The following is a 14,309-nucleotide window of genomic DNA, read 5'->3' as shown; positions in this document are numbered from 1 at the left end:
AGTATGCAAAAACACTTTGCTTTTTTGTATACTTAATTTTTTGCCAATTTCATGTGCTCGGTGGACAATTTCATGTGCGATCTCATGTGCACACTTTCATAATTATGCTATTAAAAGTTATGCATGACTTCATTTCTACTTCAAACTCAGTTCAAAAGTTCTATAGTTGTCTATGAAATCTTTGTTGAGTAATAAATATACATATTATGACACTTTTTTAATTCACTTTTAGGAACTATTAATTCTACACATGTATGATGTGCAAAGGATAACTCAGCGTTAGGCCATTAGCGATTGGCATAAACAGACAACAAATTTAATTACGTTACTGAATTAATTTTGTTGCTGTATCTCGTTTTATACTGCTAGCAATGCCAGTCATCAACATATTTACATTGCGTCAGCATGAGTTAACTATTATAAACAAAAGTAAAAAGAACAAGTGAGGTGATGACAAGCACTTTTTTAAAAATCCAAAAGCCAAAAAGAAATAAATATATTCATTAAATGTTGACACTGCTGCTTAGTTTTACACATTGATAACCGCAATTGATTAAACTTGAAACTTGTATAATTCCATTGTTTTCAAGCCATACATGAAAAGCAAGCCTAGAGACATAGGAGTTAAATTACAATCAAGCTTTAGATAAAAAGATTGGTATTGTCAACATACTCAATATTAACTTGATGAAATATATATATTTTCTAAAACAACTATAAGTATTTTCAATGAGGAGCGATAAATGTATGGCAGAATTTTCCATCTAGCTATTTCATTCTCTAAAGATATACTACTTTGTCAATCTTTGTAATTGACTCTGATCTTTTAGTAGCAACGAAAGTTTTTTAGTGGAGCTGATGAATGAATACTACATAGTAAAAAAGTTCAATGATGGACCATTGGTCTGAGAAAGAAAAAACAGAAGATTTGATTGAATTCTAACAATATACAGATCTCAGATTACAAATTTGCAGAGACACTTGAAAATGGTTTAATAACGTTTGTTTTAAATGTTTTGAACCAAAATTATCAGACATTCAAGCTAACTTTTAAAATATATTTTAAATCAGAATTTTGACCATTATTATTCATAGATATAAGAAAAATGTAAACGAGTTAGAGAAAGCATTGGAGGCTACATGTTTCATTTTAATATTTTATTCAGTCTAAAAATATCAAGGAAGGATGATGTAGTAAAGTTCTTGCAAAGACATACAATGGATCAAGATTTGAAGTCAATAAAGTACATGTACAGAGATCTTATGCTTAAGACTATGTGAAATTACCTGAGATTTTATGCAGCTATAACCTATGTAAGAAGTGTACGTAATGAATTCAAACAAATCTTTTGAATAATAAAGCACAATTTTTTTTAATTGCATATAAACTACAACCATACTAAAAATAAAAGCTAGCAAGTAAAGAAGGATGCATATGTGAGAATATTTGAAAAAGTACAAGAGCTCTCAAGGATTATTAAAGGCCTGAACTATTGAAGGAAGCAAACGAGACACACTTTCAAATGTCTGCTGAGCGTGTATAACTGCTGACCAAACACATTATATTGTAAAAAAAAACTTTGCAAATGCTAAACTACAAAATACATTTGTAATGCAGAAGAGCAAGTATAGCCTTTAGCTAAACATAAGTTCAAAAATAGTGTAAACGCTCAATTTGCTTCCGAAGCTACATTTAAAAAAAAACTCACAAATATTGTGACTTTTCACTCACAAATATTGTGAGTTTTCATCTCTTGTAATTTCATTCTTGTAGAAACTCGCAAATATTGTGAGTTTTTACAAGGTAGAAATTAGCTCCCCAATAAGATATAATGTCCCCAATTGTTAGGTAAAAAGTTTCTATGAGAAGAAAACTCCACAAATATTTGCCTACTAACAAATGGAAACAGGTCAAATGTGTGTGAGAATTTAGCAAACTTTATGGGGACTTACATATTTTTTCACACACCCACACTCACAGATGTTCTCGTACAAACGCAGGCAATTGGGGACAGTGCTCATATTTTGTCGGGAGTTGGATTAAACTATATATTTTGTAGTTTTTTATAAGAAAAAAGGGTTTAAAAGATTGGGGACGTCCCCAATTTCCGAACGTCCCCAATTTGTCTGTTAAATTCTGGTGTGAGTCCCCAATTGCATGCATTTACAAGTTCGCACACGCGCACGCACGCACGCACGCATGTGCACACACAAAACTGGAGCCTTGTTTTTTAAAAGAGTTTGTAGTAAGAGTGTCTGGTAAATTATCAAGCAGTGGTACTGAAGCCTTAAACCATAATTGTCACGTACAACTTTTATCATATTTTTGAGGTAAAACAGACTTGCTGTTTCCAATTTTGTACTCAAAATAAAGATTGGTCTACTAACCTTCAAAGTCATAAAGGCTTTTTAAAGCGTTTCAGTATCCATCTCGAAAACAACACAATAGGCACAAAAAGCTCTGCCCATAAATATGTGATGCAGCCTAACCTTTTAGAAACGGAAGTTGGGATGTTTAGTCCGATTTAGAATGATAGAGATGGGTGTCTTAAAACCCATTATTATGTAAATTCAGTCGTTTAAAATAATATCATTCTTCTATGAAAGGTAGATAAACTATTTAAAATTGCTCGTAGCTTGTTACATGATGTTAAAAAAGCTGAAGGCCAAAACAAATGAGCTCAAAAAAGCACGATTTTATCACAAGCTAGCGTTATTACCACACTTTTTGAGCTCAATTTTGAATATGCAATGTTAAATAGCTTATCTACCTTTAAAAAACTGAGGTCCTTTTACAGGCTGGATTTAGATACTAATGGATTTTAAGACACTCATCTCTATCATTCTAAATCGGACTAAATATCCATAACTTCCATTCCTAAAAAGCTAGGCTACGTCAACTATTTACGAATGGAACTTGTTGTGCCGATTGTGTTGTTTTCGGGACCGATATTAAAACGCTGTAAAAAGCCTTAATTACTTTGAAAGTTAGTGGACCAATATTTATTTTGAGTACAAATCAGAATCACCGTGTCTGATTTACCTAGTGAATTTGATAAAAGTTGAACGTGACAGTTATGGTTTAAGTTAATCTCATAATTTTTAGGTAATAAGCTGTTAAATATTTCCCAAGAAGGACATAAGATGAGGTCTAAACATTTACTTTTGTAAGTCTTTTTATTGTAACCTTGAAATAAAACGCATTTAACTCTATGGGTTATATATATCTCACTATATATATATATACTATATATATATGGTTTTCAACAGAAAGTTGTCGAGTCTGCGATTACGAATACGATTAAAATTGACAAAGCGTTACCCGATCAGAAGTAATTGGAACAATACTGTTTTCCTTTCAATTAAAAGCTGTTTTTTATTGTAATTTTACATATTTTTCACAAATAGATAACACTATTCGTGAAAACCCAAAAAAATCTCAACAAAATTTTTTATTTTATTATATGTGCCAGAAATTGTTTAAATTTTATCTCGAACTAAAACTTCGATAACCTTTTTATGTTGCCTCTTTAAAGCTTTTATTAATGAACAACGTTGCAAACTATGTGATTTTTTAATCCATACAATTTTTCAGACATAATTTACCTGAGCCTTGCTAAAGATGACAGCATGTAACATCTGACAAGAGTGTCACATTATCTTCAGATATGCATACTAAGTTTTCCTTCTTGCACACAAATAATTGTACATTGTTGAGTCATTCAAAATAGGTGTCGAGCAGAAACATCCTTGCGGGCCTAACATAAACATATGTATGAGGAGGTCGCACATATCATAACCAGTTGCTGTCATAGTAGCCATGGCAATTGTCAAATGCTAAAAAATTATCATAAATATTTTATTTTGCAGTACCAAGGGTATGAAACTAAATTTTATCAGCTTTGTGGTTTACAAATGAGTACAAGATACAAGTACAAGATATAAGTACAAGAGCTGAATAATTTTCATGGCTTATCCTTTGGTATTATTTTGGCACCATTCATGAGCATTCCCCTGACCAGCAGAGGGTGTACTATTTGAAAGTGGAGTTAAAAAAACTTTTCTAGTCTAAAACTTACCATACATGACCATTCAGCAAACATAAGCAAAATGAAGACAGCAAAACAAGGTGCTCAACTTTTTATAGGAGCTATTTTGCTTGTAGCGCTGTATGAAGATGCCTGCAATATCTAACCAAATCAAACTTAAAAACGACTACCTTGTTATAATTTTTTTCTGTAGTACAGGCTAGTCAAATAGTAGTCACTAGATAACAATGCAAACCAAACCAAAGTCTTATAGCAAAAAGTTTGCTTTCAAAGTTGTTTGAGAAAGTCCATAGTTGATGGTTTTCTTCTTCGATGCATCCATTTTAGGTACATTTGGTAGTTAGTGGCATCATACAAAATAGTAATGACAAGTTTACATCATGGGTTCTATATAATATTGTTAATATTAAAACCTTCTATAAATTCCAGATGTAATAAGAAGGTTTTAGATGAATATAAGTAAGTCATGTGTGTACATACGAATAAGATGTAGATAAAATAAGACATGGTAGTAAAGCGAAATTGTGTACATATTTAAACTTGGAGTGTTTTCGGATTACTTGTTAAGCATATCTATATATATCTCTTAATACTTGAATGAAGCTAATCTGACATGAATTATTGTTTTGTGCATTCCGATGTATGCTAGCAATTGTTCAAAAATTTTAAAAACTTATAGGGTGACCATTAAGTTATTTTACAGTATATTACGGGTCCATCATTCTGCGTTGTCTGAAATAAGTCAACTTTATATATTGTCACATAAATGTTATTACCATCAATTGGCGGTTTGTTGAACTAATAAGCCTTTTATAGATAGAAAGTTTATTACATAAATAGTCTTTCTATCTATGAAAGGCTATTTATTAGGAGCCTTAGAATTAGCATACATAGGAGATTACCATCAGGCCTAATCAAGCATAGATTAGGCCACACAAAATTATTAATTTAACAGTCTGTCCATGAAGCAAGATAGACAGCCTAAATTATGAAAAACTTTTCATACTAGTGAAGTGGTTGCTAGCACACACTGTAATGGTGTTAGATAGTTCATCAAGTTTATTTTTTTAGGTTCTATTAAATTTTAAACCAGGCTTATACATTTTGTATTTAGTATTAGTTTTAAGATTTGATAGACTGACTCAATTAGTGAAATTTGCCAGAATGAAAAGTTATATTGTAGAGTTTTTACTAACATGTTTTTCTTTCAGATACATGTTTTTAAGCTGTATGACTGAACATATTAATATATAATAATAATATAGGGTTTAAAGAAAAAAACAACACAAATATGGTTAATCTTGACAGATTGTGGTTAGCATTTTTAGTATACCTCAGCATTTAAATATTGTTAGGCACGCTAGGTAGTAATACTAATGTGGTATTTTCTATACTTATCACCGATGACAATTAAATAGATGCATATCATTAGATTATTTATCGGTATGCACTCTTTACGCAATTAATATTTTTGAGTGAGTTTTAATGAATAGTAACTACGCTAAAATATTAAACGGGTTATTCGATAACGTGATAGCCGTTTCATCAAGCTGTTGCTATAACTTGACTAAGTTAGCTGTTTATGCAAGTGTATAGATTTTTTTATCCATTCAGCTGTTAGAGAAAGTTTACTCAGTACCGTTCTATGTTATGATAATGGTTGTAGGAGAGGTTACAAAAGGTTTAGTGAGCCCTAAGTGCTATGAATGGCGCTCAAATAAGTTAAGTGGAAATAAACCAGAAGTTTATTTTGTTATATTAGAAATTGTGTACAACATATCTCAATGTAGGCTTAAATTATTAGAATACTAGTTATAAGTTTGAAAGTCACTCACCATGCTAAAGATATGTGGGCTTTTGTTTTGGTAATTACTAGTTTATATTATCAGCTCAGTATTTAATCCTTTAGGGATAAAAAGTAATCATGTGCAAATAGCTTGTTCATCATGAATATAGTATTTTTAATGTATGTGGGAGTCAAAGTCCATATTTGACTCAAATGAGAATTGCTCTAATCTACCCTCATGAGGTCATACGGGTGGTCTAGGATAGTAACTGTATCATTTTACAACTGATTAAGGCTACCAGTACTCTTCTTTGTGTGCGGGGAGGAGCCACAGGGCTACGTCTGGAGGGGCCACATCTGGAGGGGCCACGGGGCTACGTCTGGAGGGGCCGATCACTCTTTGACTACTCCAGCTCGTTAACTTCTGACAAATATTAATGAATTTCTTCTGTTTCAATTAATAGCAGGGAAATAGGCAGAAATAATTTTCAAATAATCAGTTTCAGTAATATTTAATGACACACTTCCATAACGTCATCTCAAAAAAATCTTTTTTGTATATTCAATTTATCTAACAAATTATCTATAAAAGATTCGTAAATGCTTTGCTAAAAATTGCTTTAGGTGAATATTGCTAATAGCTTCTAGATCCTGTTTATCGACTGTTTTAATCTATTTAAATTGTTGATTAGTAGTATTGATACGCTTCTGTCATGTAGCAACAATGACTGGTAGTGTTCTCATGTTCTCTATAATATTTATAATATTATTATGTTTATAAACATATAATACTATGTTTCTCTACTATAGTAGAGAAACACACCGCGAAAACAAGTTTTTTATAAGCTACTTTGGGTGGTCCTAACACTTATCAAGGGCTTCTTCTGAAACTGTCAGATTAACCCGAAAGGATGCATTTGCAGCATGTCCATTCATACAGAGCTAGGTAGCCATTTTTCTTGCCCAATATGAAAATGGTCTAGAAGAAAACAGGTGGGTCATTAGTGTGCCCACGTTTTCAGTGCGGTACATGGGGCCTCCAAGTTATAGTATAAATTCGAGAACCTCAGAAATTTAGGGTTGAAAGCTTGCTGAGAGCTTTTTGTCAGATTTGCATTAAACAGGGCTAAAACCACCAACCTCAAGGTTGATAAGTCAAAGGCGCTACTACTAGGCAAACCCAACACCCTGGCAGATTAATGTAACTTCAACAATGCTGCAATTTAGAACTACAGATTCAAAGGAAATGAGATTCCTAAGATAAAAAATGTCAAGGAGTTTTGCTGTAGCTCTATGTTTACATTAGGAACCAGAAACAGATCTAATATATTCAACTTTGAACTAAATTATAAAAATAGAAAGTATATGTTTGAGACTTAAAATATAATTACCATCTTTCTTTTCAGTAATAGACTCTTTGGCTCACTCTGTGAATTTTTCTATCTGCTGATGAAGCTGTAATGAAAGAGCAGAGAATACTAGTGAATTTTCATCCTTCTATATTGCTTCAGACTTAGACTTAGGGTCCAGGAGTGAAACTAAATGCTTCCAGTTTTGGATTGTGGTTTCTGTAATTTTGAAAGTTGCTGAATACTTCTTGTATTTTTATGTCAGATTTCAACATGCGTAATCTCTAATCATAATATCAGGTCAGGTGTAGATTGGTGCTACAGATGCAGATCTTGATATCGCTTGACGCTATTTGTATCACCTTTATAATTTGATCCACTTTCATCACCACTAGTAAAATCGGTAATAAAAACTATTTCTGGTCATGCATTTTACACATACTATAAATTATTAATTAATTTCACGTACTGTACTGTTTATACATTTATCTGCTAGTTGTTGCCTGACTACAGAAAGTTATTAAAAGACTTAGCAACACCACTAAGTTTAAGATAACAAACATATTATAATCCTTCAATAGAAGGCTCGTTCCTTTTGCCATTCACCATAGTGATGGTTGCGATTGACCACACTCTTAATGAGATGATTGGCAGGGCAGGCATGAGTGTTACAGTGTCAACTAAATAACATAACAAAATGATTTCATGATGCTGATGTGATGTGAAGTTGATGCTGCACATAATTGATAAAAGTGGAAAAAGATGTGGAAGATACTTTGAGGATAGCATGTCTACCAAGTTGTTGTTTTAAGGTGTTTGCAGATAATTTAAATTACTTTGAAAGAAAGATATGTGTTCCTCCAGATTATGATGTTATGACTTACAATAACTTGATAAACTTCCATGCTACAGAATAGAGTTAATTGCTACACATGCAGTGCAATTGCAGCCAAAAGTTGTAATATGGCATAGTCATTTCTATGTAGCTACTGAAAATAAGTCAAAATGATATAGTCCACAGTACTACATACTGATTTCACTTTAATTAATAAGGTGAAATATTATATAATGGTCTTGACTTCCATTCTCTTAACAAGATGTAACCTGCCGTTTACTCATTGTAAAGCGAAACTTACACCAACTTTGCTTATTTTTTCAGTGCTGCTTGCTGCGGGCATGAACCTCAAAGTTTAAAAGTGTCTTTAATTATGTGATTGGTTTAAACCACAAGCTACCATAAATTTTGTTATAATTTGCTGCTGAAAGTTTCAACAATGGTGCTATAATTTTACATATGTAGTAAGATGAATCTCGGACACCTGTGTTGCATTTCTAGGTTACCATGGCTGAAGCTGTAGGAGATATTGAATGTGAATTTTGCTGCAGTAAAAATGACACCATTGTCAACCCTAAAGTTCTGCCATGCAGCCATATTCACTGTATGAACTGTTTGACTACCTACTATGAGAGCAAACACCTGCTAAGGTGTGGAAACAGTAGATGTGGGTGAGTATCACTATTTGTTTGTTAAACTTAGATTATATCATAGTGCACATAGCCAGTTTGGTGATACATTAAAATGGTATTGCATCGTTGCAGTACAATACATAGTAATTTTGTACTTCATTACAATTTCTTACTGTGCTGTAGACATTTAGTGCTGGTAGAACTAAATTCTTACTTTAAATCTTTTTGCTGCGATCTGCTGCGAATTTACTTCTATGATGCATCAACCGAGACCAAATGTTTATGCAAATTGCACATGCACATTCTTCAAAATCGGAGACCGTGTGTGTGCTGCAGCTGTGCTTTAATATTGAGTTGATACTATGAATCAACTAACACTGCTAACTTTCCAAGTGTTTATACTGCATTGTACAAAATTGTCCTCTGCTGAGTATAGCAAGTCCAAAAAAATACGCTCCAACTCCCATACCATTTTGAAACAGTGAGTCAAGCATTATCGCCGTTCTGATAAAATTAGAATGCAGTGTTTTATTGTATTCTACTTGGCATTATATATTGAAACCACAACATGTTCTTTTTTTAACTACATACTGTAGTATGTAATTACGTAGACATGTAGGTTGTAGATATGTACATTGTAGATATGTACATTTTTTCTCTGTACAAACAACATACTGATTGTGATAAATTTGTCTGGCCACTTATGCATTCATACCTTGCAACTGTGATATGATTGTCCAAGTTAACTGAATACTTGGTTTTGTTATGAGTTTTGTAAAAGGGACCTATGCATGTGCATGTATATGCAGTGTAGATATAATGCAAAAGATTCTACTGCATTCAACTCTACAAAGTTCACACCAGCAAAAGTTTCACTGATCCAGCACTTTACAACATGCAGGAAGTAATAGCACCATTGCAGCAATTTTACTGGTTATGAAACATTAAAATTATTTGTACGGCGTGTAGCTCTGTGTAAGCAGGAGCATATCATGTTATAGCAGAATCAGCTATAATTGTTTTAGAATACACCAGGGTTTGTAGACCGCTACTTACAGACAAGCTGTTTATGTCATGCAGTGTATGATTCTCATATGTTTCTTAATAACTAACCAAACCTCAACAGTTGATAACTTTTTAGAGAGACAGAAAGTATTTTACTACTTCCTCGTTAGTAGCTCTTTTTGCTTTAAAAAATATTTACTAATTTATATTTCAGTGTTGATATGTCCCATTTCAGCAATTAAAATCTACATGTAGCAATGAATAATCCACTTCGCAGAAGATTTTAATTTCACAACTTCCAGGTCTAAAACCAGTGATCTGAATCCCTTCACTATGATCTTATAACTAACTGTAGAGACGAATGATGATAAAGAGATTCAGTACACAAGTTAAAATGCTCGCTGGAGGTAATTAACTAGCCCAGTTGGTTATTACGTTTAACATGACAACTATTAGCATGGCTAGATCACCTAGCTTACCTGGTTAGTTACTCAAATTATGTTGGCAATTATTTTATTACCTTAATCAATGCTGGTGTTGGAATAATTAGTTCTTATATATATTACTCTTTAGCCTGGTCTGCTCTGCACAAATCAACCACACCCAGTTTGATTATGCTGCTGTCTATGAGAAATCAGCACTCTACGTGGCTGCTGAGACGCTATATCCAAAATTTTATATAAACATTCACTAACGCTTTATAAAAACACTCATTAACTTTTTATACAAACGCTCGCTAAACCTTTATACAAACACCAAAATAATTGTAATATTTTATGCAAACACCAACCAACAGCTATAAGAACATCTGATAATCCTGCTAGAAACAAATTCCTGCCGCATGACCACATCATAATTACACAGCCCTTTTGCATCTGTGCAGACATTTTGTAAACTCAACACTCAATATCTAATTCAAAGTGAGCTTCTAGCTGTCTGCCTACATTTATACTGTTTGTGGCTTATTGCAAGATCTCTGCTGTTTAAACACTGCTTCAATAATGACTGACCAATAGTAATATAATTCGGTAAATGAGTTTGGGGAATTTCATGTCAAGTTTTTCCTGATCTTTTTATCTAAAAATTCAAGATGCCTTGTAGGTGGGTTTGCGTGTCTCACAATCAACCTGATAGGTTTTTGTAATCAGCCATATTAAATACTAACCAAATGCATGGTGTTGCACGGGTATTACAAACAGATTATAAACAGAGGTAGGTAATGTAGTCGGCTGCCATTTACCATTAGCCAATGGCAAATGACAGGCAACACATTGTCATTGGGTAATTTGAGTAAGATAGCCTCCATTTTTAAACTTAGTAACAAAAGCCATGAGAGCAAGCTTTAGTGACATTGCAATGACAACTCATATCGTCCAATAAATTCAATGCATTTAGCTCAATGGGTTATTTTATTGCCTGGTGCATGAGAGGTTCCGGGATGAAATATTTTAGACTATTGATTTTTCATTGCAAAATACTAAGTGAAATATGTGGATACCTAACAAGAGGCAACAAACTTTAGGTTTATATAAATAGATAAACCTACACAGAACTGTGGTAGATTTTATCAGGAAGTGTTGGTATATTTTATAGGATTTGCAATTGGTTTTCATATTTGAATTGATCTGACTGCCAAGATGTTTGCAAAATAAAATTGATAGAGCTCATGAAGGTTCAAATTTTCAAAAGAAACATGTGTTTGAAACGATTTCAATGGTTGCGATCATCGCTCTAGTTGATATCGCCTATTTCAATCCAATTGTTGTGCTCAGTGTTTATATTCTGTCAATATCTTTGCAACTATGAAAATGATCATTACATTCTCGTTCGTTCATAGTATTTTACCGATATCAAGTTTATTGATTCTAATCTTGAAACACCTTGCAGTCATATCACCTTGAACATAAACAACATTTGCAGATGATAGAAACATATCGGTGCTCTTAATGAAGTCTATTAAACGTTCATCTTAAGGTTAAAAATACTTGTTCAGATTAAAGACAACCTTAATTTTCCTGTATGTTACAAGCGGTATGATTGCCTCAAATGTTATCCAATTAAAACAAAGACCAGACTTTTAATTCACAGAAATAACAGGATATCATTAAGTTTCCTTTTCTATCTTACCACAGACCTACCTTACTGTAAAACTATTTTTTGTTAATTTCTAAGTACACGTCTATCTGTAGGTTTACTTCAAGTGCATTTCACCTTTTACTGAATGTTTTAGAGAGGCCTTAATTGGTAAAAAATATCTACTAGCGTAAGCAAAATATACACATAAAAATAAAGACTATCAGTTATTTATGTATTTTAACACTTTTAATGCTGTCTTTTGGTATCTTTGACTATAATGATGAAATTGCGTCAACATTTTTAGCTACTTTAGTTTTATTTTCGATAATAAAACCTCTTGAGCCTATTCTTTGCAGGTGTAGATTCACAGATTGATCTACACCTACAAAGGTTAGGTCAATGAACAAGCTTAGAGAAAGAGATTCATCTACCAATGTATGACTCATAGAATGCATTGCTTGAAACATACTGCATCATGGAACCAATAAATTGTTACTTTATGACTAATTTCATTTGCAGCCAGGTGTTTGAGATGCCGCCAGATAGTCTCCAATGCTATGACTTGGGAACAGACAAGATACTCTGTGATGTTTGTCTAAAGAAAGGATCAACAAGACAGAAAGCCATCAGCTATTGTACTTACTGTTGCAAAAAGTTCTGTCTTGCTCATTTGGAGGTACTAGTGTTTCATCGTCAGATCTTTAAATGATAATCAAAATAGGTTGTAATCAGTAGTTCTGTATGGAGTTGCTAGTATATACAAGGCAACTTCAGGTTACAAGCTCTCTGCTTTCTTTGTTTTTCACTTGCAGACATAAAAAATGTGTCTCACTAATTTCAAATTTGGCAGTTGGTGGGCTGCATACAACGAGGGAGCAAAAATTTGAAGTTGCTATTTTCCAAAATATCTCTCACCACACCCGAAAGAAATACGATCATTGCTCTCTCTCAGTTGGGCGTTCTTTGTGTTGCCTAAATGTTTGATATTGTGTAAGTGAAACGAAAATTAGTGGAAAGTCTGCTAGGAAGAAATTTTTTTGTTTACTTTAACATTTGATATAATATTTACTATAAACTTTTATTCATTATCTATATATTTACTTTAATAGCTACATATGTCTATATAACTTTAATTTGCTGGTTATCGGTTCAAAGACTGATAAGATGAGGTTTGAAAGGTTAAAAGCAGTACAATCGGTATTATAAAATCCAGCTTAGTCCAATCATTCAACATCCTGTTATCCATATCATCCGGTAGAGGAACCACCACCTTGTTCGAGTTAGATAGGCCAGTACTGGTAAGCATAACACCAAACTCTCTATCCGAGTTCAGGAGGCCGTCCAAATACTCTTTTTCTCCTGCCAGGAGTAATCCCAGCTGACCCAACATATCCTCAAAAAATCGTTGAGGTTGCTTTGCTGTTGTGAATTCATATCATAGAAGATGCTAAAAAGCTATGTATCAGGAATTATGTCGTGTAGCACTGGCTCAGTAGGGATGCATAACAGAAAGAAACATTTGCAATAAGGCTGTTAGTTTTGGCGACCTCATGACGCCACCACATTAAGCAGCACAGGGTTGGCCTAAGCAAATTTTAGGAACTTTGAATGTTCATGGCAATGAAATTATCAAGTTACATGTACTTTGGTAGGCTAGGGATCTTGCCATAAATTTTTTGGTGCCAGCTACTTTGACTCTGGCTAGGCCAGTTGTATATGAGATTTGTAGCCATTTTCTCTTGGTGCCTTTAAAGCTATCATTGCCAGTCTTTTCCTCAGTTTCTCTGACCTTGAAGTTTGCGCTAAATAATAGCAAGTGTCCAGTTTTGGAAATGGAAACTATCGCTTCTTCCCGCTATAGTTTTGTGTTCCCTCATATTGATAGGCCCTCATTTTGTTTATACTGCAGCCATAGCTTAGCTAAGCTTTTTTGGCATGAATGGTAGGGCCTCAGCTAGACTCGCTTATTATTGGTGGCTGGCTTTGCCGCTCTACCAGATATGTGTGGTTAGGCTAAGTTTTTACCATTTAGTATGCAACAACAAATCTGGCTTTCAGCTTGGATTGTCTCCTTGTCATTTTCTCCAGTTTACTATCAGTACCTGATCACTTGTGGTGTTGAGGAATGGTTCTTTGTAATACTGTCTGAACACTATATGGAAGGATAAGTGTATCACCTTCTGCTTTCTCTGCATTTTCTTCACATATTTGTTTGTGCGATAGAACACCATTTGGAAATAGTAGACTATCTAATTGATCTTGAAGCCATAGCTCTTGCTCTACTTTGAGCATGTTAGCCATATCCTCCCGGTTGAGTGCTGTGTATTCTAGTATAGCCCCATGTACAAGGGAGCAACACATCCCATTTTTTCCAGGTTTCAGTTTAGTAGCTGTGCCCTGTCTGATTCGCCACTTTATTGTTGTTTTGATCAACTTTTCTGTTTGCTTGGGAGTGATAGGCAGTAGTATGTGACTTCTCAGTATGCCACAGCTGGCACAGCTTCACCATTAATTGGTGCTATAGGTTTTTTTGGATCTTTTTCGACAAACCAATTAAGCAGAACATGCATTCATCAA

At 33.6% G+C, this 14,309-nt stretch overlaps 1 protein-coding gene across 1 annotated transcript in view; it reads left to right on the top strand.

Annotated features, from left to right (window-relative positions):
• Nucleotides 1-14,309, top strand: part of LOC137398626 (uncharacterized) — a 47,837-nt gene that overhangs the window by 21,476 nt on the left and 12,052 nt on the right. The window contains exons 2-3 of the mRNA XM_068084803.1: nucleotides 8,521-8,690; nucleotides 12,252-12,408. Coding sequence (XP_067940904.1) covers nucleotides 8,527-8,690; nucleotides 12,252-12,408 — 321 coding nt within the window. The 5' untranslated portion in view covers nucleotides 8,521-8,526. The remainder of the gene's footprint in view (nucleotides 1-8,520; nucleotides 8,691-12,251; nucleotides 12,409-14,309) is intronic.

Source organism: Watersipora subatra, chromosome 6 (genome assembly GCF_963576615.1).
Source record: "Watersipora subatra chromosome 6, tzWatSuba1.1, whole genome shotgun sequence".
Lineage (NCBI taxonomy): Eukaryota > Metazoa > Bryozoa > Gymnolaemata > Cheilostomatida > Watersiporidae > Watersipora > Watersipora subatra.
Note: the sequence above shows the minus strand (reverse complement) of the source record. Positions and strands in the feature narration are given on the sequence as shown.